General features: G+C 40.5%; 1 protein-coding gene across 7 annotated transcripts in view; it reads right to left on the reverse strand.

Moving 5' to 3' along the window:
- The window catches only part of SMG1 (SMG1 nonsense mediated mRNA decay associated PI3K related kinase), a 101,963-nt gene that overhangs the window by 15,200 nt on the left and 60,814 nt on the right, over window positions 1-25,949 (reverse strand). For 6 of the 7 annotated variants that reach the window (XM_049638324.1, XM_049638322.1, XM_049638321.1 and 3 more), the window contains 25 exons: window positions 23,249-23,497; window positions 22,429-22,713; window positions 20,459-20,603; window positions 20,190-20,328; window positions 19,007-19,237; window positions 18,727-18,904; window positions 18,039-18,200; window positions 17,281-17,498; window positions 16,797-16,951; window positions 15,131-15,353; window positions 12,988-13,234; window positions 12,355-12,584; window positions 10,790-11,038; window positions 10,150-10,288; window positions 9,953-10,062; window positions 9,614-9,832; window positions 8,610-8,800; window positions 7,480-7,652; window positions 7,052-7,331; window positions 6,322-6,594; window positions 5,861-6,095; window positions 5,370-5,596; window positions 2,382-2,532; window positions 2,094-2,283; window positions 1,247-1,716 (listed from right to left, as the gene is read on the reverse strand). In XM_049638324.1, coding sequence (XP_049494281.1) covers window positions 1,247-1,716; window positions 2,094-2,283; window positions 2,382-2,532; window positions 5,370-5,596; window positions 5,861-6,095; window positions 6,322-6,594; window positions 7,052-7,331; window positions 7,480-7,652; window positions 8,610-8,800; window positions 9,614-9,832; window positions 9,953-10,062; window positions 10,150-10,288; window positions 10,790-11,038; window positions 12,355-12,584; window positions 12,988-13,234; window positions 15,131-15,353; window positions 16,797-16,951; window positions 17,281-17,498; window positions 18,039-18,200; window positions 18,727-18,904; window positions 19,007-19,237; window positions 20,190-20,328; window positions 20,459-20,603; window positions 22,429-22,713; window positions 23,249-23,497 — 5,369 coding nt within the window. Of the gene's footprint in view, window positions 1-1,246; window positions 1,717-2,093; window positions 2,284-2,381; window positions 2,533-5,369; window positions 5,597-5,860; window positions 6,096-6,321; window positions 6,595-7,051; window positions 7,332-7,479; window positions 7,653-8,609; window positions 8,801-9,613; window positions 9,833-9,952; window positions 10,063-10,149; window positions 10,289-10,789; window positions 11,039-12,354; window positions 12,585-12,987; window positions 13,235-15,130; window positions 15,354-16,796; window positions 16,952-17,280; window positions 17,499-18,038; window positions 18,201-18,726; window positions 18,905-19,006; window positions 19,238-20,189; window positions 20,329-20,458; window positions 20,604-22,428; window positions 22,714-23,248; window positions 23,498-25,949 lie in introns of those variants that run through there. The other variant, XM_049638328.1, reaches the window with a different exon arrangement.

Raw genomic sequence — 25,949 nt, forward strand, 5'->3', positions numbered from 1 at the left:
AAAAGAAAAGAAAAGAAAAGAAAAGAAAAGAAAAGAAAAGAAAAGAAAAGAAAAAAGAAAAGAAAAGAAAAGAAAAAACAGCATGAATGGTGGAGGGGCAGAGAGAGGGGCAGGGAGACACAGAATTTGCGGCAGGCTCCAGGCTCTGAGCTGTCAGCACAGAGCCCAACACAGGGCTCAACCCCACGAATCACGAGATCAGGACCCGAACCAAATCGGATGCTTTAGCCACCCAACTGTCCCAAACATCATTTTTTTTTTTTTAAGTTTATTTATCTATTTTGAGAGCGGGGTGGAGAGAAAATCCAAGCAGGTTCTGCACTGACAGCCTATTCAGGGCTCCATCTCACGATCTGTGACATCATGACCTGAACCGAAAGGAAGAGTCAGACTCAAATGACTGAGCCACCCAACATTCCATATAGAACATCATTTGGGGGAGAGGGGGGAACGGCGGATTTTTTAAAGTTTATTTATTTTTGAGAGCGAGAATCACAAGCAGGCTCCACGCACCTCCCCAAGCCCACCCCAGTGCAGAGCCCAATGTGGGGCTTAAACTCACAAAACACGAGATCGTGACCTGAGCGGACACCAAGAGTCAGATGCCTGATCAACTGAGCCACCCAGGTGCCCCTAGAACATTTTTAACACTCATGGTCCTGAACCTTTGTGAGAGGTACTGTCCCCACCTTAGGGAAGTTAAACTCAGATTCATATACCTGAATCCAAATCCATCTCATCCCCAAAGCCTGTGCTATCATACTGCCCCCCCTAACTAATCAAGGACAAAAACCGGCTTCTCAAAAAAACAATTTCCAAATGATGACAGATTCATGCACAAAGTTGGTAACACATCAAGAGAGTATCAGGGAAACAGAAGTCACCTTAGAAATCATCTTAATTACACGTTAAATCATATAGGAGGCACATTCACATAACGAATAAATTCAACCATTAGAAATTATATTTACAAGCAATACTTAATGACACAGACAATACCAAACATACAACGCTGATGGAAATGAATTCAAAGGTCACAAAGTGTAACCACAAAACACTCTCCACTACATGGAACACAGACAAGGAATAACAGGAAAGAAACACCAAAATTCCAAAAAGCTGGGATTGCTGCAAGCTGGCACAATTCAGGATGTTTATATTTTTTTCCCCTTATATTGTTTTATATTAATCTCCCCGGATTTTCAAATTCCTACATTGGGGAAAAACACACTCGAAAAATACTCACTTGAAACATGGCAATATGCAGCTGAACACGCTGCAGGCTTGTCTTACAAGAAGAAATACTGGTTTCCAGCCTGCGCACCAAATCATGCTTCTTCCAGGCAGTGTCGTAGGAACTCGCTAACACAGTTGCCCTGTTCATGACCAACTGAGAGAACTTCCCGATCTGGATGTTGTGCTCCACTGCTTTCTTACAAAGATCATCAACAGAAACTTTGCTTTCAGCACCAAAATCCTTCGCCTCTACTTGAGCAATAATGTCTACACCTAGAGCACTGATAAAACTGCAGAGGGTGAGTCCTAGGGCTTGGTTGGGAAGTCCAATCAAGAGCTGCCTCACGAAGTCAGCCGTGAATGCCTTTATAGGTTTGGCCATCTGGTCTTCACTGAAACAAGAGTTTCTAAAAAGGGTTTTCACATTGACCATCTGTACAGGCCCATTTACAGTATTCTGATCTTCAAGTGAACTTGATCCTAAAAAAAGAAAATCTTCTTAAAGTATTTCATGCAAAGCAAAATAAGGTGACAGTACTGCTTATTTAAAAACAAGACTTGGGGAGCCTGGGTGGCTCAGTCGATCGGGCGTCTGACTTCAGCTCAGGTTGTGATCTCACAGCTCGTGAGTTCGAGCCCCCGTCAGACTCTGAGCTGAGCCTGTTTCAGATTCTGTGTCTCCCTCTCTCTCTGCCCCTCCCCCAGCTCACACTCTGTCTCCCTAAGAACTAAATAAACATAAAAAAAAAAAAAAAAAAAAAAGACTTAATGAACATACAACTAAATTAAGCCTACCCCATCCTACACAACTAAATTCTACACAACTAAATTCAACACGTTTAAATGTGAAGTATTACCTGACAAAGTTTTAGAAAAGGTACCACAGAGCCTGAAGAACTCCTTAATTGTCTGTAGTCTTTTTAGAAAGAAAATTTCTTCTAGCACCTGCCGGTGATTATCATCATCAAAAAAATTGACTTGGGTGCTCCTAGCTTCCCTTATAATGTCAATCTTTCGCCAAGCTATGGGAATTTCCATCTTGTTTAACTATGTAAAAAAGAAGAAAAGTTCATTTCTCCACTCTTTGTACTGTGAACAACTACTTTACTACACTTGCATTATTTATTCACAAAATCAATATTTACCTTTTCAATTAGTAAACCAAAAGCAGTTTCCACTTGGGCAAACATGCCATCAAATGCTACCAACAGCATCTGGCCAGCTGACATTTTTGGTGTTTCATCAACTGAACCATTTCTTGGTTGGATTAATTCACCATATTGAGCATGAAGTATTCTAGAGAAAAAGAAAAGGGAATTAAAATCCTCCCTGAAGAGTAGTAAGTAAGAGTAACAAGTGTCAGAGCCGGCTAACATGTAATCTAGAAAACAAATCTTGTTGCGTGAAGAGTGTTAGGGTAAAACGGCATGTAGTGTCCACCATAATGTGAAGTTAATGATTCCAATTCAGTATTAGTAATCGATCATGTGATTAAATTTAATGCAAACTTGAATTATAACAATTTTTAAAAGAACTATATAAGATATTACAGTCTCATTTTATACAAAGAATGTAAAATAATATAACCTCCCAATAACTGTCAAGAATCACAAAATTCTGAAGTTGGAGGACTTAGCAAAAATTGTCCAGGATGTTCACACTACTGTCACATGACCGAGCCAACTACACGCAGTAAACTCAGATGCCTGCCATCTTGGGCAAGCTTGGTTTTGAATAATGCATAGTCTGAGCATAGGTTTTCAGAAATTCACCCTGCTCATCATTGTTAAGACTTACAAAGTGGTTTATGAATCAAGACACTATTCCGAAATTTTTATATAAAAAAAATCAAAAACAGCACTCCTAGTACCTACAACTAGTATCAGTTTATGTCACTAACGTTAACTAGATTGTCAACTTTATCACACAGAAACTGCTACGAAACTATTAAGAGAATTTAAAAACTAGGCTAACCAGAGCAATTTCTTCTTCTTTTTTTTTTAATATACGAAATTTATTGTCAAACTGGTTTCCATACAACACCCAGTGCTCATCCCAAAAGATGCCCTCTTCAATACCCATCACCTATCCTCCCCACCCTCCTACCCCCCATCAACCCTCAGTTTGTTCTCAGTTTTTAAGAGTCTCTTATGCTTTGGCTCTCTCCCACTCTAACCTCTTTTTTTTTTTCCCTTTCCCTCCCCCATGGGTTTCTGTTAAGTTTCTCAGGATCCACAAAAGAGTGAAAACATATGGTATCTGTCTTTCTCTAACCAGAGCAATTTCTAATGGAAAAAAGAGCTACAACATGCTATAAAATTTTCCTTAAGATGATGAAAGTTTCTCCAAAACAAGGTACAAATATAACCTGTAACAGAACCAAGCATGAAGATAGTCACCCAACTCATACAAAACAGTGGACAATCATCCATTTGAGGTAAGGGAAATCTGAATTAGCTATTAAAGGGAGATAAATGAGGGCTGAAATACAGTGAGAAAGAAAGGTGTACTGATCTACATTTCACATTTGAAATAATGCTAAAAATTAAATGATAAAGATGTTAGGCAAATAATCTAAACCATTGTCTAGCTGACATTTATAATAATTACACTCTTTTTTTTTTATTGTATGGTGAAGTAACTACAAGTAAACATAAAATAGGAAAACTGTGACTGCAGAAAACACTAAAAATTAATGTTAACATTTTAGGTCAAGTAGCAGCACCATGATTAAGAAAAATAAGTTGAGGGTCTCCTGAGTGGGTCGGTTGGTTCAGCGTCCAACTTCAGCTCAGTTCATGATCTCACAGTTTGTGAGTTCAAGCCTTGCATTGGGTTCTGTGCTGACAGCTCAGAGCCTGGAGCCTGCTTCAGATTCTGGGTCTCCCTCTCTCTCAAAAATAAACATTAAAAAAAATTTTTTTTTTAAGAAAAATAAGTTTATATTTTAGATACATATACTTCCTACAGTATTTAAGAATGAAAAGATACCTGCTTCAAACTAATTGGGGTAGAACAATTTAAAAAAAAAATTTTTTTTTAATGTTTATTTAGTTCTGAGAAAGAGAGAGAGAGCAGGGGAGGGGCAGAGAAAGAGGGACACACAGAATCCAAAGCAGGCTCTGGGCTCCAAGCCAGCAGCACAGATCATCATCCGGAGCTCAAACCCACGAACTGCGAGATCATGACCTGAGCCGAAGTTGGACCCTTAGCCGACTGAGCCACCCAGGCGTCCCAGGGCGGTACAATTTAAACAAATAATTTAAACCACTTAAACAGATGCAGATAATACCCAAAAGGGTAAAACAAAGGTTCATTCTACTATTCTACTTTCTTTAATCTTTGAATTTTCTCATGGAGGAAGCACGGCAGGTCAATCCATTTCAACTCTCTCAATTATACTTTCTGGGGTCAACTGGACACGAGAATGCCAAAGAAAGAGGTCTTGAGTCACCAGAGATAGAGGGGCTTAAACCATGGGGATAGTGCATGGCTGAAGGAACCACCCAACCTTTACAGGTTCCAAGGTCAAACTGTTTTTCTGGATTTATGAGATGAAAAACACAGCGTTCAGTATCTAAAACAAACTTAATAAAATTTAAGCAAATTTAAAAGCCTTCACCTGAAGTGAGCCATATACTCCATTAGCTAACTAAACTGGCCCATGTGATTTCATGGAGTTCTGAGGGCTGGCTTAAAAAATACTACACTCCACTCCGTGTGTATTCACATGGTGAAACACCACCCACGCACGCGTCGTGTATGTGTTAGAACGGCACAGAGCTACACACACACAAACAAGCGCGTGAGTAACTGGTGAAACCTCAGGAAGCCCTGCTGACCGCGGCAACATCCCTTTCGCGGTGCTGCCACAGCCCATCAGTAGGCAAGATGCTAACGCCGCAGGATGGATGAAGCGTGAGCGAGATGTCCCTGCACACGGTTTTTACGACTTCCTGAGAACCTGTAGTTATTCCCAAATAAAAGTTTTTTAAAGATAAGTACACATTTGCAAGTAATTGTATCTGCTGTAAAATTAAAACTGAACTCAGAGTAGAATAAGAGCTCAGAACCCCTTTATCTGGCTTCCCCATCTCTTTCCCAAGAAAACTGCACAGCTAGCATTCACTTGCCTGGCTACATCGATGTAATGAGCATGTGTTTCTTCCTCGAGTCCCATAGCTGCATTTCTTAAGTAGGCCTGAAGAGATTCAACTAGAGTCTGCAGGGGAACGCCATCAGTGGTCTGCTCAATAAGACTGTCCAGCTCATGAAGCATACTTTCTAATGTGTACTCTCCTTTCATCAAACATCTCAGTGCTTCTGGAAATATGATTTGCCGGAAATTTGAATTTAATTCCTATAAATATGTGAGAAATATATTTTAATGTTTTCTGAGTTTAGATAAGTTATACATTTACAGGCTTAATGCCATATATTAAGAACTTATGCAACTATAACCAACATATGGCCACAAACCTCTCAGTGATCTTTAAGTGACCAATGAAGCAGGATTAAAAGGGGAGAAGTCAAATTGCCTTTCTGAACCAAAGATGTAAGAAGTACGGTGTTCAACTGATCTAAAACAAAGTCATCAACTTTAAGCTAACTTAAAAGTGCTCACCTGAAGGGAGGTGTATACTCCATTGGCCAGGTGAACTGCCTCAGAAGCTTCCAGGGGGTTCGGGATGTCTAAGTCCTGCGGCACCAGGTGGCACTGCTTCAGTAACTGCACCAGGCACGTGACGTTCCCGCTCATGCTACAGAGCTCCTCCAGGAACCAGGCTCCGTCCCGAGAGGTCAGATCCACCAGCTGCTCTCCCGCGCTTGAAGCTGCACCTTCCATCATCAGGTTCCGCCTAAACTCAAATATTTGTACAGTGAAACCGACCCAGCTACCCTCACTCACAAAAGCGAATGCCTCAACACTGGAAAGGAAGTAAAGCAGTTGTGATGTCAAGCAAGACCCAGGACAGTACAGAATACCTTAAGTTGGGGATTAAACAAAAGACCAGTGAAATCGCAAATAAACATCAATGTTTTCAAGACAACGAAACGGTCTCCACAGGAGGCTGGCTGACTCACCTTGTGAGGGTACAAAGGGCCGAAATAATAACACTCGCTAGACTCAAAGATCCTTCTTCTCCATTCTCGTGAAGAAAAACTTTAATACAACGTTCAATTTCTTTCAACTGATCTTCACAGACAGGCACAGTGACAGCTTCCTGTTTCAAGCGTTCCACTTGCCTAATAAGCCTGCTGTTGATGTCGGCTGCATACCGCTGCAGAGTCATTTCGGTGGCAGTGATGAACTGACACACTGTTGGCGGGGGCTGGGGGGCATACTGCATTTCGTATCTATAAAACCAGAGAGAGGCGCTTGTTTACAACACAACCACACTGGACCCAGGGCGACATGGGGTATCGCATATGATCCTCAAACCTTCAACAGGAGAAATCGTGATTTCCATTTTTACAGCCAAGTCTTAGGAACTGAAGTAACTTTCCAAGATGACTCGTTAATAAGGGACAGATCGATGTTTGAGTTTAGCTCTCTTGACCCGTCAGTGGCTAAAGAGACTCCGACACTGGGATCCACTTTATTTAATGAGGAAAACCACACTGTCTTAGGAGGGAAAGCATGAGCTTAGATTTTCCTCAAACCAAGAAAAAAGTGACTCCGTTTAAAACCCCATCCATTAACCCATTCTCGCAGAAAAAATGAAATATCATGCACACATAATGATAATCATTTGAACACAGCTTTGCTTCCAATCGCACGAGAAGTTAAGCAAATGAAGCATGCCCAACTCACTTCCTGTAGAGCTCTTGACAGCGCTCTACTGTGATGTTACAGATGAGCTCTTCCATCCAGGTCTTCCACTGTTCAATCCGATGTTTCTGAAATATGGCCTTGGGGTACTGCAGAGCCACGGTCGCATAGTGATGCAGCTGCTCCAGGCAGCCCCGGAGCACGGAGCGCCGCTGCTGGAGAAGGGCACCCACCTCCCCCTCCAGCTGCTCGCACTGGCTGATCAAGTGGGCCTGGCCGGCATTCTGTAGAAAGGCTGTCGCTGGCACATAGCTCGGAGGACCTTTTGGTGAAAGAGGACTATTAATACCAGTGCAACTATTCCCACCCAGCAGTCACTGCAAGGAGCACAAAGCAGAACCCCACACATAACAAAACAACCCCAGATTCACAGGCTCACGTGTGTATCTAAAATAAATCAAAACCCATACCAAGGTCCATTTGTGTGCTGATCTCCTGAAGCAAACTTGCAAGCTGTGTTGCTTCTAAATTACTGAACGCAGCCTGATAATGTGTTATCCACTGTTCAAATTCATTGAGCTTCACCTGGATTGCTTCCTGAACAGCCCTTTGCTGAGTCTGTAGTTGAGTGTGTTCAGAATACCTAATAGGAAGGGAAAACGTTTTTTAATTGGTTCTTTCTTCTACGTACTTTCATAACCTTGATTTTGCTCAAACTTGGGACTGCCTAGTAAGCTCCCTTTTCAATCTTGAGGGCAGTGCTCAAACATAATACCTTACTTCTCTGATTTTTCCCGTAACTCTCTCAACTATACTCACAACATTCTAAATAAAATTCTACCATACCTTCCAGGTTTTGAGTTCTCTTCAGCATAAAAGACAAGAAGGTTGACAGATCTTTTGAATCTCACAGACTCGTGCAATGTGTTGCATCTGCATATGTACCACTTACTGAGCACCTACCCTACTCTGTACGAGGTTCATTCACTTAGATCATTCTAGTTTAATGCTTAACTCAGCAAAGCGGATAACATACCTGCCACTGTACTAATGAATAAGGACTCAGACACAGACTGTAGAGAGAAACCCCAGATTTGCCTGAATCCAAGTTCATATTCTAACCACTATACCCACCCATCTCCCATAGTTACATGCTCAAACATGTGAATATAAAAAAGCAGAAAATTTAAATGAATTTTTGTGCATTAACATTTTGAAACTGCAGTCCTTGGGAGTATTTTTATCATTTATGTAAACTGCTGTAATAATTCTAAATCAGGTTGACAATGTTTACACAAATGTGAAAATTCTCCTTCATGGCAAATATTAAGAAACAAGAGCTTGGGGCTCCTCGGTGGCTGTCAGTTAAACATCTGACTTGGGCTCTCAGGTCATGATCTCACAGTTCACGGGTTCTGTGCTGACAGCTTGGAGCCTGGAGCCCACTTCATATTCTTTGTCTCCCTCTCTCTTTGTCCCTCCCTCTCTCATGCTCTGTTTCTCCCTCTCTCTCCTTCCCTCCCTCTAAAATTCATAAACATTAAAAAACTTTTTTTTTTTTTTTTTTTTTTAAAGAAACAAGAGTTCAACACTTTTAAACCTGTGTTGCAGAGTGTGAGAAGGATGGTCCACTCCTTCCGCTCCTTCTAGAAACTCTATTTCTTCTAGCAGTTTGCCCTGTAGTTTTTCCACATCTGTCAGTTGCTCCTGCAAACTTAGGTATTCATCTAAGCTGCTGTCCAGCTTGGGAAGCACAACCAGCATCTCATCCCTGTTCTTAAACCAGTTCACCTGTAGAAAGATAATTATGATTAGAAAGATTCTTACAGGGTCAACTGTGAGACAGCATGACACGTGCCAGAAGGAACGTGTTAGATGAACACCCTGACCCTGACAGGGTGATGGTATCACCTGCATTTTACAAATAAAGATAAGCAGGGCGTTCAAGTTCACACAGCTGTAGTAAATGGGGACTCAAATCCCACAATACCATGTAGTTACCACCAAGGCACACAAAACAGTGTTGGCATCACTGGCTACCACAATACTAAGATTAAGACTGACGGGAGGCTATCTAATTAAAGAACACCTAAAATAGTCACTGGTAAACACACTGCAGTGTATTAAAAAAGGTCTAAGTTTTTTCAATTCATGAACCCATCTCCAACAAACGGGAGTGTGGTCGTGTGCCTTTGTGCACAACACAAATGTGTTGGCAGCATTTCCTACTAATAAGACATCAAATCGCCCTATTCCGCTGCCCTTTCAATGTTGTACATGACAGTCATCCAAAAAAAATTTTTTTTTTTAAAGATAGCTTTAGAGGCACGTGGGTGGCTCAGTTGGCTACACGTCTGACTTCAGCTCAGGTGAGGATCCCGCGGCTCGTGGGTTCGAGCCCCAAGTCGGGCTCTGTGCCAACAGCTCGGAGTCTAGGGCCTGCTTCAGATTCTGTGCCTCCCTCGCTCTCTGCCCCCCTGCTGAAAAAATAAACATTAAAAAAAAATACTATTCCTATGAAAATAACTAAATCAACAGAGTTTCACCCACTTTTTGATGGACATGTTAACACTAATAAAAGGCGGTGACTGTCACTGCCCTCACCTTAATTTCAGCTACTCTGGAAGAAAAGAGGCTGCGGGTGATCTCTCGCTCCATCTCTCTCTTGCTCTGCTTGCTCTCGGCCTGCTGGCCGCCTCCACCGTACACAGCGCCAGCAAACCCGGCCTCGCCCCCAGCCGTCCAGTCCACCAGAGGGTCATACACAAAGGCCTCCAGCAAAGTCAGCAGAGTCTCTCTGCCACGCCGCATAATGTGTAGAACCTGTTTTTAGAGAAGTTTCAATCAGGCTTTCCCCCAGGTTCCTCACTGAAATGCAGTCTTTCATTCCACAAGATCTGTTAATTTAACAGGTACGTGAAAAGGTGGAGAGAAACAGTGTACCTGCTCGCATGAAAGCCTAAAAACACCTTCTACTCCAGTTACACCCAGTGCCGTTTCAATGTTCTGTGTCATTCGGAAAGGGACCTTCTCAGGAACTCTAAGGCTTTTACCTTGAAAAGACAAATGGTTCTGTTTTTGTCCTTTCACCAAAAACATCTGACCCACACGTAAATGTAAAAAGTCCAATTTGATTTTACCTTTTTCGAAGCAAACGTTGTAGTCTATGTGAACCACCTCTCCAGTCGTCATATCTATGAGAACGTTATCCAGATGTCTGTCTCCAAGGCCAATTATGTATCCGACCATAGACATGACTGCAGTAGATCTGGCGTAAGACTAAACAAGAGGGTAAAGGGTGGGGAGAGCAGGCTGTAACACCATCAGCAAATCTCCTTCCAACACAGACTGGACGCTTCAAAATTCCCAACACCATAACCCCGCTCCCTCATTTCTAACTAGCTGGCACTCCTCGGGGCTGCCATGAGCGGTCACGGAGGCTCTGCGCTGAGCAGCAGCACACAACACTGTGGTCCCTGTTGGTCGTGCTCAGTATCAGAATGCTGGATTTAAAAATCAAACTATTTTCAGTCTCCCTAGTTTTTCCTTTTCTCAAGTTTTTATTCTTTCGTCCCATCCATAATCCCCTCTGTTCTGCCCACACACAGTTATGGCCACGCCTCATAAAAATAAGTGCACCTAAGATTCAAATACAGTTCTCGAATTTCCACGTCTGGAGGGAGACAAGGGGGAAGAGAAGGACGGTGAACAACACACACAAGATAGGAAACCGGCAAAAGAAACAGCAATATTGATTACAGTCCCAAACAAAACACATACCTGTGTGACTCTCCACCATTCGTCAGGGGTGGTACAAGATGACCAAAGCTCTTTAGCAAGGAGATTTGGGGGGGTGGCCTCCATTAACTCTTCTAATACCGCCTTCATTACATGAAGAGGCCAATCTCGTCGGGACACATCCAAACTAAGTCCAACTGCTTTTAAAGCAGGGCCAATTTTACTATAATAAAGTTCACTAGGACGAGGTACAATTCCCGGATTCTGAGGAGTTTGGTAGGAATCTTGGGCCTTAAAAAAAAATTTTTTTAAGAAAAAAAATTAACTTTATTTAAACAAAGGTTACTTGCAATATAAAGTAGTATGTTAAAAACTGATTTTTGAGTGGCATTCTCCATCTATCTAGCCAATTTATACACACCAAACAGGTAATTCTTCTGGAAGTTCCATCTTTCTTACAATCTACACATCTTTCTCTTAATTAACTACTATGACTTTACTGGAAACTTGGTCTACTGTTCTATTTTCTCGAGGTTCAATTCAAACTCAACATCCAATTTACATTCTTCTTTGTAACATACAATTCTATTTAAAATTAGTCGTTAATTTGGAATGCCTGAGCGACTCAGTAGGTTAAGCATCCTACTTTTGATTTCTTTGGCTCAGGTCATGATCTCACGGTTTTTGAGTTCAAGCCCCAGGTGAGACGCTGTGCTGACAGTCTGGAGCCTGCTTGGGATTCTCTCTTTCTCCCTGTTTCTGCCCCTCCCCCACACGTGTGCGTTCTTGCTCCCTCTCTCAAAATAAACTTCAAATCTATCATTAATGAATGCACAAATTTCATTCTTCACTGATCAAGTCATTTAACAACATTCAGACAAATATTTAGGTAGTCCCTAATTCCCATCACTAATCTACCCCCCCAATAATTGTTCTGTAGTCTTCTACGCTTATTTTTTAAATTCGACTCCTTTCAAACTCTTGTTCCTTCCTATACCTAACCTAATTAGATTGTTTTGGCTAGATATGGAATCCTGAAGTTCAGACTAGAAAACTTACCTTGTATGTCTGTAGCACTTGGTACTGTTCCTGGCATATACTCAACACACAGGTACTTAGCTACAATTAATGCTAAATTGAATCCCTAGTCTAAATCAAAATCATAAATTTCCCAGTCACAAAATCACATAATTAACCCTAAATATAAAGTTGTTTATTATTTACATCCTTAATTTAAAAGAACCTGGGTTTCCAAGCTGTTTATTATAAGTTTAACTTAAAAGACCCTAGTTAAGCCCCAAAAAAAGCATCAAGATGTTAAATATCAACTTACTGAGTGATTAATGACCATACTACCATCCTACCTGCTCCCCCCTATATTTGTCTAGAACAAGACTGTCAAATGTCACCATTTCTTCCTCTTAAGTTTTTATAAAATGTGCCTCAGAAACACTTTCCCAGATACCTTAAGTCTATTCTGTAACATATAAACTTTCCAAAACACTCAAGAACAGTAGCCTGTAAGCATTTCACACAGAACAAGAGACTAATATGCTTTTTTATATATATTCAAATAAAAGTATATGCATATTTGAGTTTTAATCAACCTTCTGTGCTTGTAAGGCGGCCTCCCGTTGTTGCCATCGTTTGTAAAGACCAAATAAAGGTGTGGCTCCATCCACCCACTGGATTAGTCCTGATCGTGTTCCTAGCGGTGTTACAGAATAGTGTCGGGCATGGAAACGGGGCGTTTCCTGGCGATTGATTGTAGCAAACATGGTATTCACAATAGACAGGAATTGCATTATTCTCTCATCCAGATGTAAATCTTCCAATCCTATGGAAACAAAAGGTAAAAGTAGCTAGAGTGGTGACCACATGGGTGTAAAGTGCAATGGGGTGGAGGGGCATGGGGCTTACAAACATACACTTTTGTGTTTCTTCTCAGTTAACAGAAGCAGTCAAAAACTGAGAGCCAAAGAAGCACAATGACAGCATTAGAGAACATTCCATTTAGTCACAAGGTATTAAGACACTAGCATTATTAGCTGTACCTCATTTCTGCTTATATAAGTTCTTAAGCAAAGAGACAGTAGGAAATGGAAAAATCTTACTACACAGCCTCCAACCACTGCTATTCAAAATCACGGCCAGGCTATTCACCTGCAACAATCCTCTCCTATCACATTTCACACACAAAATCAGATTAATCAGATTAATGCTCTTCTTTTAAATCCCACCTTTGAAAAGGTAAGGATAGCTTTTCCCATCTGACCCCAGAAAGAGAAGTTTCTTTGGCTTGGTTTTGGTAGGTAAGATGGTGATGGTTCCGCCCACACTGTGGATTGTGACAGTGTCTCTAGCTGACACCTCTCCAGGAAGAGCAATTTCAGTGTTAGTCATGGCAGCCAGCCAGGGGCTGATTTCTTCAAGACGCAAGATGTAACTTGCACGTTTCTGTGCTCTCTGTTGCAAACTCAGCATTATCTATATTTAGGAGATGGGGAAAAACAAGTTCATGTTATCATTACAGCACTTATTTTCTTCCACATTCAACTGGCATAAAAGTAAACTTAACATACCAACACAGATACTTCTTATTGTAGTGCCTATCCTTATTTGACGTTATGTATTTGGGCCATCCTGAGAAGGGAAATAGTGGTGTGCAGATGTGACCTAGGTGATTTTTACTTTGTTCAGACCAACTTCTCTGTCCAAACAAGCAATGAAATCCCAGCAGATGGAAAGAAAGCACTAATTCAGAAGCAAAATTCAGAGCTTCTAACAAGCTAATCCCCCCACTGTTAAGCTATGTTTGATCAGTGCCAAAACAAATCAATTAAGTCCTCACAATAGAGCGGATGTAACTGACAGCTGTTGGCTATCAAATAGATACACTGTTAGAGCTCTGACCACTTAAAGTATGTAGAATAACACCACAACCCCCTCTAATAATTCGCAGGGAGTGAATAGCATATGTAGGTGTATCCCTGCTTGCAGCTAACTCAATAATGTGCACCTGAATTAATGAACTCTGGGTTCTGCTTTCATGTGAAAAATGTGTAATCAATCCTTAGCGAGCTTTGTTCCATAAAAGGAAAAATACAACTGGGAACACCCCAAGTATCCATGACAGGACAATGGATACACTGTGTCATTTTCCCATATTAGATCAATGTTCACCTGCATACAAAATATGGATGGACCATTAAAAAAAAAAGAAAAAAAAACCCAATGCTAATCTATCAATTATGGAAGTAATAAAAACATACATTAATACACACACACATACACCATGTATACACACACACACACACACACATATACATACATACATACATACTGGTATACTGTATATAACCTCATTTATATTAAGTTAAAAACATCCTTTAGAAATGCATCAGTAAATAAAAACTATTTTTTAAAGTATTCTTCCCATCTCTTCCTCTGGTTTTCTTGGTTAATTTATTGACAAGGAAACACAGAAGCAAGGAACTGCTAATGGAACACAAGCAAACAAGTCTGGCTGGGCCACACACACAATGAACTTCAGGCTTCGTGTTAGCCCTCTAGCCTTGTGCTTCTAGTTTACGTCCTATGAATTTAGCATGTACTCTAGTTTCCTCTAGATTGCACTTACTCATTAAAGTCAGGTGGACTTTCTTTCTACACTATCTTTTAATAGTTTTCTCATTGCTAAAGTTAAGTAAGGAAATTAGGAGTAAGGTAAGGGATAGAGAAAGAGAGAATGAAAGAAAGAAAAAGCTACATGATAAATGTTCTCCTAAAATAATGGTGCTGTTGCTGTACCAGGTCAAAGAAAACACACAATTAAGGGGACCAAAACATAAAAGACAGGATTCTCAAATATTTAGAAACGCTAATCATCCCCAAGTAGCCTATGCAGAACCCATTTCAAAACAGTTACTTATAAAAATTGATGTTGTTCCATGTGAACATTTTGTCTGTTAGAAATATTTAATAACAGAAAAAGAGAGGAATATTCAATACCCACCCCAAAGAAAACTATATAGGTACAAGGTTAAATTTTATCATCTTTATGAAGACAATAAAGCAAGCAATCAATATTTAGTTCGAGGCCAGACCTCTTCCTTGGTTAATTTTTTACAGTATATTCTTCCTTAGTGTGAACCCTCTACAGATAAAAGTTTGCTGCCCTAGGCCCACTCACCGCCAAATTCTCCAAATAAAGAAAACACCTTTCTTTCTCCACATTTCTTATAAGCAACTGGTCATAGGTTGCCTTCTAGGGGCCTACAAAAGTCTTCTCTCACATTGCAAGTAAGGAGAGTCCCCATATTTAAATTCTGTATCTCATACGGAATTTCCCATTCTAGTAGCATTCTTAAGATTTTTCTGTACCTCTTTAAAGGGAATCCAGCTGCTTCCAGGCTTTGCGGGATTGGAGGGTGTCTTCAGTTTTTCAAGAGCATTTTCAATTGCTTCACCATAGTTATCCTGAAACCACTTTTCATGAGGTGTCTCCGCAGGGGCCGCGGTGATGCTCCTCACATGCTCCAAAGCGAACACAATGGGCTTCATCAAAGCCGTGTGCTTTTCCCGCATGATAGCAATTTTCTCTTCTCTGGCCAGGGAGGCATAAAGAGTTTTACAAACATGGAACAGTTTAAATGCATCAAGTGCAAGTAAATACTATCAGAGAGTAAGCTAAATAAATAAAATACTGGCAAAATAACTTACTAACACAGCACTGTAAAATATCCAGCACATGAAAGAGGAAGCTTTTTTCAACAACTGGTACTGGGAAAACTGGACATCCACTTGCAAAAGAATGAAGCCAGACCCTTACCTTCCTTATACGACATGCGAAAAAATAACTCAAAATGGATCAAAGACCTTAAGAGCTAAGACTTTAAAACTCTTAGGAAAAAAAATGTAGAGGAAAGGCTTCTGGCCGCTGGATTTGGCAACAATTTCTCAACAAAAGGCAAAACAGAAAAACCGGGCTACTATATCAAAAGATCTATTAAGGAGAAGGAGCAATTTCGTGCATCAAAAGATACTATTAAGAGACTGAAAAGAACGCACAAAAGGGGAGAAAATATTTGCAAATCATACATGTGAAAGGGGGTTAATATTGAGAATTACAGAGAGAACTCCTAAAATAACAAAAAAAATTCCCAACAACCCAAATTCAAAACTGAGCAAAAGACTTGAATAGACATTTCTCCAAAGAAGCTATTCAAATGATCAAAAGGCACATGAAAAGAGGCTCAACATCACTAGTCGTTAGGGAGATGCGAGTCAAAACCACAAGCAGATACCACTTCACACCCATCAGGATGGCTACTATATAAAAAAACAAGAAATGACAAATATTGGCAAGTATGTGGAGAAACTGGAACTCTTGAGCACTTGTGGCAGGAATGTAAACTGATGCAGGAAAACAGCACCAGTTCCTCTGGTGGTTCCTCTGTAATTCAAACATAGAGTAACAATATGACCCAGGCAAATCCATTGGATCATACACAAAATAACTGAAAACGGAGTCCAACAGATACTTGCACACTGATGTTCACCAAAAAGCAACCCAAATGTCCACTGAGAGATGATGGCATGAACTAAATGAGGTATATCCATACAATGGAGTATTATTCGGCGATAAAAGGAAATTCTCACATATGCCACAACATGGATGAACCTCCAAACATGCGAAGTGAAACACGCCAGGCACAAAAGGACAAATACCTTTGATTGCACTTACATGAGGTACTCGGAGGAGTCAAATTCAGAGACAAAAAGTAGAGTAGTGGTAAAGAGGGGCTAGGGTTAAGGAGCCATGGAAGGTTAGTGTTTAATGAGTACAGAGCTTATGTCTGGGATGAATAAGTTCTGGAAATGAACAGGAGTGATAGTTGCACAACACCGGACACACGCTTACTGTGACTGAATTACACTTAAAACTGGTTAAAGTAACAAACTTTATGTCTTGTGTATTTTACGTTACAAGCGGGGAGGGGGGCAGGGAGCGGCTTTGTTTTCAGAGTAAAAGCGTATGAAAACGTACTTGCGTAAGGTGTTGTTGTTCTGGACTCTCTTCACCTCATCTTCCAGCTGCTGGATTCGTCTCAGGACATACATATGTTGCTGTAACAGAACTCCCAACCAGAGCTCATCCCAGAGAACAGTGACCCTGCGCAGCTCAGCCACAAGCATCTGAACCTGCGACACATGGTACATCCAAATACGCTCAGCTACAAGTCCACACACCCAGCACAGTTCTGCAAACACTAGGAATTACACGTTCACTGTGTGCATCTTTGATTCATTCTACGAGCAGAGAACCTTGATTAGTGATTCTATCAATACTGATTTGTAAAACCGGTACTGACTTGTAAAAGCTCATTTAGAGTAAAAACTCTAAAGGTTTTTTTGTTCTTCAAATACGGTTTCCATGACAGTGTTTATGGATGGGTTCTAGGTTGTTTTATGGGGAGGGAGAGAATATAATAAAAGCTGTTTTAAAACATATGAACTGTGCTTTTCTGTACCTGTAACACCATGGTTGGGTTTGCAGAGGACAGTTTATCGACAATTTTGCTGTAGCAATCCTGCATCATGGCCTGGTCTTCATTTAATCCACTTTTAGGTTCATCCTTGTTGCTATCCTGAGAGGCAGGAGGACTTCCTCCCTCACATTCAGAAACCAGCAATTCTTCTCCTTGAATATTGCCAAGTAAAGTTGGAATTGCAGAGGAAAACTTATTTCCTATGAGAAAATGCAAGAATAAGGTACACTTTGGAAGTTTCTCCTATGCGCGTATGTTAAGAAAAACATCGGTAATCTATTTGACTCCAAGGGCACTCACTTTAATTTGCCTTCTGTGCATTAAAATGACCAAAAATCATGGATCTTCTGCCTTGTATTTATTAATATTATAAGCAAGTAGAAGATAAATGAAAAAATAAATAAATGAGCCTCAGCACACAAAGCTTTCTCACAGCCAGAGCCCTCTGAGCTTCGTTTCCTCCTTATCCACCATTTACTCAACTCATCAGGGAATCTGATTTCTCCAAGCCTGAATGGGTTACTCTAAGGCTGAAGGTCGCATGTAAAGAACATGCCCCACTGTGGGACTCAGCAGTTACTATCTCAATAAACCTTAATTATTATTATTATTATTTATTCTCGAAAAAAGTACGAACTCCCCAACGCTGTAACATAAAGCTCAAAAAGTTTACCTAACAGACATTCCTTGCAAAAGACTTTATATTTAGAGCAGAGTAGCAGTGTTTTAATATTCCATACCTGAAGCCTGTGATTCAGTACTAAGTGATATGGTGCCCACTATTGCAGGGTACAGTATGAGATGTGGGGAATCTTGAGCCACTCGGCAGAGGAGGTTACAAATACTCTGGCGCACATATACTTCAGGATGGTTTAAGCGTGAGAAAAGCTGTGGAATAATTCCTTCAGGATAAGAAGAAAGAAAGATACTTTAAAGTTATTAAAAACTGTCAACACAGTAGATGCAAACGCGTAAAACCTGACATATGTCAGCATCAGTTCTAAGAGCCTCAAATTCCTCTCTGTATTAATAACAAAGAACCCTAACAATAGCTCCTGATTTGCACGTTTGGTTAGGGTACAGAGGAATTCAACAATGTTCTGGCCAAATGTATTTTCTAAGAATGCCTGTAAAAGACAGACACAGATCATTTTTTAACACCCGGCATATAAAATTTTTTTAAAAGTTATTTTCACCAGTATCTCCAAAATTCATCTTGCATGCATAAAGCTCCTGCCTCTCAGCCTTCTAGTTCTCTGAAAGGTGGGAGACAAGAACATGTAACGTACAGGTCACATATTCTATCACTAGTGTAGCTACTCTGTAACACATTCAAATAATAAACATAAAGGAACTACCATTTTTTAAATTGTCTTCTATCTCCTACCCAGAAATAATTTTCCTGAAACATTTTATTTAGACCCTTACCTCTCCATGGAGCAGTAGGTGTTGTTTCCAAGCCACGTTCCAGATACTGCCTAAGCTCGCCGGCATGTTTCACGAGCAATCTGAGCAGGCGCAGGGTGGCCATCACAATCACATCATCAGTGCTCTGCTCTGCTCTGTGACTTAAATGTAGCCTAGGGTCGTCTTCATCTAAGGGAATCTAAGGGCAAAAGATGAAAGGCAGAAACAACAATACCGTTTTCGTCTGCTAGGTGAGAGATGTCAACTACACTTTCTCAGAACAGAACAGTGTGCTACCTACCTGCCCAGCGTTGAGTTTAAGGAAGGTAAAATATGCACTGCAAGACAGCTTGTACAGGCTGAAGATTCGATCTACAACTTTCCTCCACACTTTAATAACTCCTTCTGTTGCACTTTCATCAAGTTCTGAAAGCCACGGGCAGCTGGATATTAACTGACGCCAGATAACATCAACCATGTCGTCTTCCTCGTTATCTTCACCTTCTGTTATCTGAAGCGTTATATCTTCATCCTGAAGAAAATTTGGGCATAAAATGCTATTGAACACAAACTGAAAAGGGGAAAAAAGGTATATGATTTTCCTATTCTACAAAAGCATTTTTCTCGTTGATGGAAAATTCAATTACTTCACACTTAATTTTATACATGCTAAACCAGTATCAATACACTCCTCTGTATGATGTTTTACTAACGTAGCTAATGAAGACAACTCCGGTGTTTTGCACCTTAAACGCTTCCAAATTATAATGTGATGTTCTGCCGGCAGAACATTAAACATAATCTGTTCAGAAGGTTGAGGCTAAATGTTCACAGAATTCACTCACAACAGACCCTGCTCTCTTCATAGTACTGGGCATGTACAGAACACCAGCTCTGGCAGACAGCGATACATGCTGAAGTCCAGAGCAAGACGAGGTTAGGTCAGCGAATAAAATCCCAACTTTTAAAGTCTGTATCTACTCAGTAGTTATGACATTCTAGAATTGACAGAACTCTGAGCGGAGAGGGAATAAATCCTACAGCTCGTTTAGTTCACTAGGTTTCAACTCTGGCTGTGAAGTACAGTCACCTAGTAAGCTTAAATACGTGCGCATATGTCCCACTCAGCTATCTGGGGTGGTATGCAGGCACTCGTGTAGTTTAAAAAGGTCCCAAGCTAGTGTTAAGAACCTAATTTCTGATCAAAACACCTAAAAGAGAAATTTCATTCCCATAAAACAAACTTCACCTATTTTAATAACAGGACCTTAAAGAAATGATTTCTCAAGAAATTACATTTTTCTTAGAAAAGTATCATAACTCACTTTCATTTTAAAACTCAAAGTTCTGATTTGTAACAAAAACTGCCTAAACCCTATTCAATATTTAATCAAGTATATATATGATCAACCTCCTCGAAATCAATGAATTAAAACCGTGATCCTGACACCATTTCTCCCAACACTACATCATATTTTCCTTGCCTGAATCCCCGCTGGCCGACAGACAGCCTGTCCGAGAATACCATAAATCCTCTCTTTTTCTTCCTCAGTTATAGTGTCTGGAAGCAGATTCTGAACTTCAGATTTTTCTCTAGGCAGCAGACGAACACCTTCTCCCTGACTATAAAAATAAACAAGTCACTAGCTGCAGCTATCAAAACATGCCATGTCAAGTTACCAAAACCTGTCAGCAGACATTTTGTCTCTATTTTGCAATGCATTAGCTAAGTTACACATTTTGACATACGTACCTGGCATTGTCAACTACCTTTCTGCCCCACCTATAAGCCCAACTAGCCAATGCTGCCCAGGATTTGGCTACTTCAGGTGCCTGTACTGAAGACAGGTGATACAACTGTCCCAAAATGAAGTCAGGCTCTCCAACTCCAATATGCACTGCCATGATGGACAAAAAAATAAAAATAAAAATAATGAAAGAACTCAGCAATGCTACATTCATAAATTTCTAACGGCACTCCCATTAACATTTTGGGGTTTTATTATCTGTAAGCTATCAGTAAGTTCCAGAATATTACAGTGCAAAATTTGACAAAGGAACACATTTCCTACTACGCTTTTTGAAAAGGCTAATAAACTGAAATCAACCACTCAGCTTCCCAAGTCGGCTTAAATTATCACCCTGTAAACCACATAAATATCTTTTATGACACTTTACATAAAAACAGTTCAGGTGTAAATTATGCAAAAAGCCTAAATGTCCATCAACTGACGAATGGATAAAAAAATTGTGGTTTATATACACAATGGAGTACTACGTGGCAATGAGAAAGAATGAAATATGGCCCTTTGTAGCAACATGGATGGAACTAGAGAGTGTTATACTAAGTGAAATAACCCATACAGAGAAAGACAGATACCATATGGTTTCACTCTTATGTGGATCCTGAGAAAGTTAACAGAAACCCATGAGGGAGGGGAAGGAAAAGAAAAAAAAAAAAGAGGTTAGAGTGGAAGACAGCCAAAGCATAAGAGACTCTTAAAAACTGAGAACAAACTGAGGGTTGATGGGGGGTGGGAGGGAGGGGAGAGTGGGTGATGGGTATTGAGGAGGGCACCTTTTGGGATGAGCATTGGGTGTTGTATGGAAACCAATTTGACAATAAACTTCATATATTGAAAAAAAAAAAAGTTCAGAGGTGTCAGATGTGTTGTGCAATGTCTTGAATTATGGATATGACTGGTTACTTCCTTGTGATTAGATTAAGTTGAAGCATTCTGGGAAAAGTAATACATAGGTGCTAAGTATACAATCTCATTCAATCAGAAATTCATGAGGTAAATGTCTTTATCCACAGTTCAGAAGTAAAGAAATCACCTGCTAGAATGTCATATGCCAATGTAAGATTTATAACAGTCACCAGACATATCCCTTATATCAAGACTATATAATATACAGATGAGAATGATTTCATAAAACCAATGTAAGAAATCAAAGTCCTATGCTTCATAACAACAATAATGAAAGTATATTCTCATGCTTTGGCAAAAAGGTTAATTATCTCCCACTCTGTAAAACATGGACAACGGTACCTACCATAACAGGCTCTCCAACACTGAATTAATTACCCTATTTGTCAAGTACCCTATTATTAGCACTAGTGTCAAAATGTGAAACTTTCATCTTTCAGTAGTTTCTGTGCTCTATCACCCAAGGAGACCACAGGCTACTATTATCTGTCTTTGTTGCTCCTTCTAGTGTGTGGTGACATTTAGCTTTCTGGGGCAGGGCCGTCTTGCCAGCAAAAACATCTAAGTGCATAAAAGCACCGTGGTTAGGGAAGGCCTGGTGGGCAGAGTTTTAAGTGACTTGCACGGTAGCATTAGATACTAAAGAAATGTGTTTTACTTACTTCCAGGCAGTAAAATACGCTAAATTTCCATAGAAACAATTTCTGTGGCAAATTACAGCCAGTATAACATTGTAAACTTTAAAACAGGGAGAAATAACTTCTAAAATTAATATTAAAAAAAAATTTTTTTAACACTCATTCATTTTTTGAGGGACAGAGAGAGAGCACAAGCAGGGGAGAATCCAAAGCAGGCTCCAGGCTCTGAGCTGTCAGCACAGAGCCCGATGCGGGGCTTGAACTCATGAAACACGAGATCATGACCTGAGCCAAAGTCGGACGCTTAACTGACTGAGCCACCCAGGCGCCCCTAAAATTAATATTTTAAAGCTAATAAAATAAAGATATCCTACCTGTAGATTCGCTCTCTATCCGAGGATATTCTTCTTCCATCGTATTAACAGATGGCAGTTCTATTAAAGCGAGTATGTTTTTAGACAAAGTAGAAAGACCTGTGAAGTTTTGCTGTTGCTGAGCTCTATAAACCTGTTTCAGCTGCCCTGAAATTTCTTTCCATTCTGCCTGGATCCATTTGGCTAGTGTCAGAATGGACTTGGCAACCGCATATTCAGCTTTGGCAGACTTGCAAAAAGATATGGCACAAGAACTCAACATTTCCATTGCGTGTGTTGACTGGCCTACAGAAAACCAAAAATCAGACCTTAGCTTTATATGCAAACGATTAACAGTATTTCAGGGTAAAGTGACAATGTAAATTCAGTGGTAATCAATGATTTCCAGAAACATTTCTTACTTGAATACACCAAAATTGCCTCTTTTAAAAGCCCCAAATTAGAGAGCCAAAGCATAAGAGACTGTTAAAAACTGAGAACAAACTGAGGGTTGATGAGGGGTGGGAGGGAGGGGAGGGTGGGGGATGGGTATTGAGGAGGGCACCTTTTGGGATGAGCACTGGGTGTTGTATGGAAACCAATTTGACAATAAATTTCATATATTAAATAAATAAACAAACAAACAAACAAATAAATAAATAAAAATAAAAGCCCCAAATTATAGAGATAAGTCAATTACAGGTAATTTATTATTCAGGACACAAATGTTGTGCCACAGCTGAAAAAAACCCAACTTTTTATTGCCTTACATCATACACATTACCATTCATACACATGATTTTTATTTTGTCATATACTAACCACAGTTCATTTTACTAACCTGCTGTATACAGCAATTTGGTTTTTTCAATGTCAAGTTCAGGCCCCCATTTTTCATCCACTTGACCTTGAGTTGATAGTTTTTTAAAATGCTGGACTAAATCCTGAGCAGTGGTAGTCTTTCCCAGCTGAACCTCACTACACTGTGCCAGCAGTCTTGTTGCAAGTGACACATTCCCTCGTTTTCTAGCAAATTTTGCTGCTGTTAGACCTAATTCCATCAGATGGCTTCTAATTGGAACTGTTTGTTCTGGAGAGAAGAAAACGTTTCATTAGTCCTTGATGGGTCTAGTCGCAGACTGCATGGAAACATGGCCAAAAATTCTTCCCCAACTATTTATTTTCCCTTCCCTACCACCTCCTTAAATCAAGATAACTCATTTTTCACCGTCTTTAAATCCCTAGCAGCTAGCATGGTGCTTGGCATACAACAGACAATAAATGTTTATTGGAATAAATGTATACAATGAAGCTGACAAAAGTAAAAATGATTCACTCTAAGAGATCGGCTTTTCAGTTTCTAGATCTTTTTAGTAAAGGGCTCAGGACAAAGGGTGGGAAGTGAGGGTAAAGCTAGACCATCCTCCTTCATGTAGAAGTACCCTCTGCCCTTTTATCACGCCATTCTCTCCGAGTTTACTCCTACCTTTCTGATGAACCTTCAGCCTCCTTCCTCTCTACTACCCATCCATTAAAACTGATGTTCCTAGGGGTCGATCCTAGGCTTTCTACTATTCTTACTCTGCATATTCTCCCTGGACAGTATCATTTGCTTCTGTAGTTTCAATTACCATGCAAATGCTGAGGACTGTGGAGTCTTCATCTTGAGCCCAGACCTGACATCTGAGTCCCACCTGCCTACCAGTTCACCTACAGTCAGGCATTTCAAGGGTACTTCAAACTGTGTCAAGTTAAATCCATTTTCTGCCACCCTCCAAACACTCTACTTCCTTCTCCTGTTTTTCCTTTCTTGAGGAACATAATCAACCTGGCTACCTGAGCAGATGCCTGGCAGCCGTCACAGGACTTCACTTTCAGCCCTCCTATCACATCTACTTTTTTGTCTATCCCTATCACACTACCTTGGTTACCTTTAGCAGGGACTTTAGCCTAATGGGTCCCTCTGCCCCCCAGTCTTCTCCTCTTCTAGTCCATTCTCCAACCTGCAACTGAAGTCATCTTATACAAAGATAAACCTGAACACTTAACTTCCCTCTGAAGGCTTCCCACTGCCCAGACAAAATCCCAACTCCTGAATTTGCCTTGAAAGGCACTGATGCCTTACATTTCATTCCAATCTCAGTCTCCTTCAGCTTCCTCTCTTCCCATTCTCCCTTAGGCAAACTGAGTCACCTAAGAATCTTTCATTATTGCCACTGGCCTTCCCATGTTTTTTCCAGCCAAATGGTCCACCACCTTCCTTCTCATCTCTACCTCTCTTGGGTATCAGATTAAATGTTACTTCTTCCCCAAATCCTTTTCCGACTGATTCTTAGGATTAAATCGGTGCTCTTGTTTTATGTTCTTTCAGCACCATGTACGTGCACTTCCGTTCAGCACACCACTGCTATTCCTTGCACGACGTCAGTTTTCCCTGCTAGACTCTAGAATCCCTTTGGTTTTAGGAATGGAGAAAACAGTCTTGTTCACCATTACATCCCAACTTCGAGCACAATACCTGGCACAAAGCACACACTTCATAAGCACTTGCCAAAGAAAAAAAGGCAAGGTGGAGTGGAGTTTTGTCTCAAATATAACCGCTGAGTTACTGACTTTTTATTCCCAATTTTAAAACTTGTTCAATATGGGAAGGATGAGAAAGAAGATGGTATTTGTAGTCCTACTATATGCCATGCTCTGCATCAGGGCTTTTATATGCCTTATCTCATCTCCCACAATCCTTACAAGAATCTCCTCAGCAAGGCAATACCCAGAACTGAAAGGGAATGTGACTCAGAAGTTTAATGACTTGCCCTAAGGTCCTTCCATTTGCAAAAGTTGGGCTAACGATCCAACCCAAATATATACAGCACTGAGAGTCCAGGAGAGTCACAGTTCCCAGTAATCACTCTGCAATGTGAGTCCACACCCCAGCATTACCTTACTTGAAATTATTTTTTTAATGTTTATTTATTTTGAGAGAGGGAGAGAAAGAAAGCGCACGTGGGCGTGCCAGTGGGGGAGGCAAACAGAGAAGGGAAGAGAGAGAATCCCAAGCAAGCTTTGTGCTGTCATTGTAGAGCCCTGACACAGGGCTTGATCTCACAAACCGTGAGATCATGGCCTGAGCCAAAATCAAGAGTTGGGAGTTTAACTGAATGAGCCACCCAGGTCCCCCTGAAATTTAATACTCAAATGTATTCAGTAATCTTAGCTACCGCAATTTTCAACTACAATTCTACAGAATTCTGGCAACTTTTCCATTTTCAAGCAATAAATTGCTAACACCCTTTTAACATAAGAGACGTTTCTTTCTTAAAAATGAGATCTACTGGGGCGCCTGGGTGGCTTGGTCGGTTGGGCGGCCGACTTCGGCTCAGGTCATGATCTCGCGGTCCGTGAGTTCGAGCCCCGCGTCGGGCTCTGTGCTGACAGCTCAGAGCCTGGAGCCTGTTTCAGATTCTGTGTCTCCCTCTCTCTGACCCTCCCCCGTTCATGCTCTGTCTCTCTCTGTCTCAAAAATAAATAAACGTTAAAAAAAT

This window comes from Panthera uncia, chromosome E3 (genome assembly GCF_023721935.1).
Source record: "Panthera uncia isolate 11264 chromosome E3, Puncia_PCG_1.0, whole genome shotgun sequence".
Taxonomy (NCBI): Eukaryota; Metazoa; Chordata; class Mammalia; order Carnivora; family Felidae; genus Panthera; species Panthera uncia.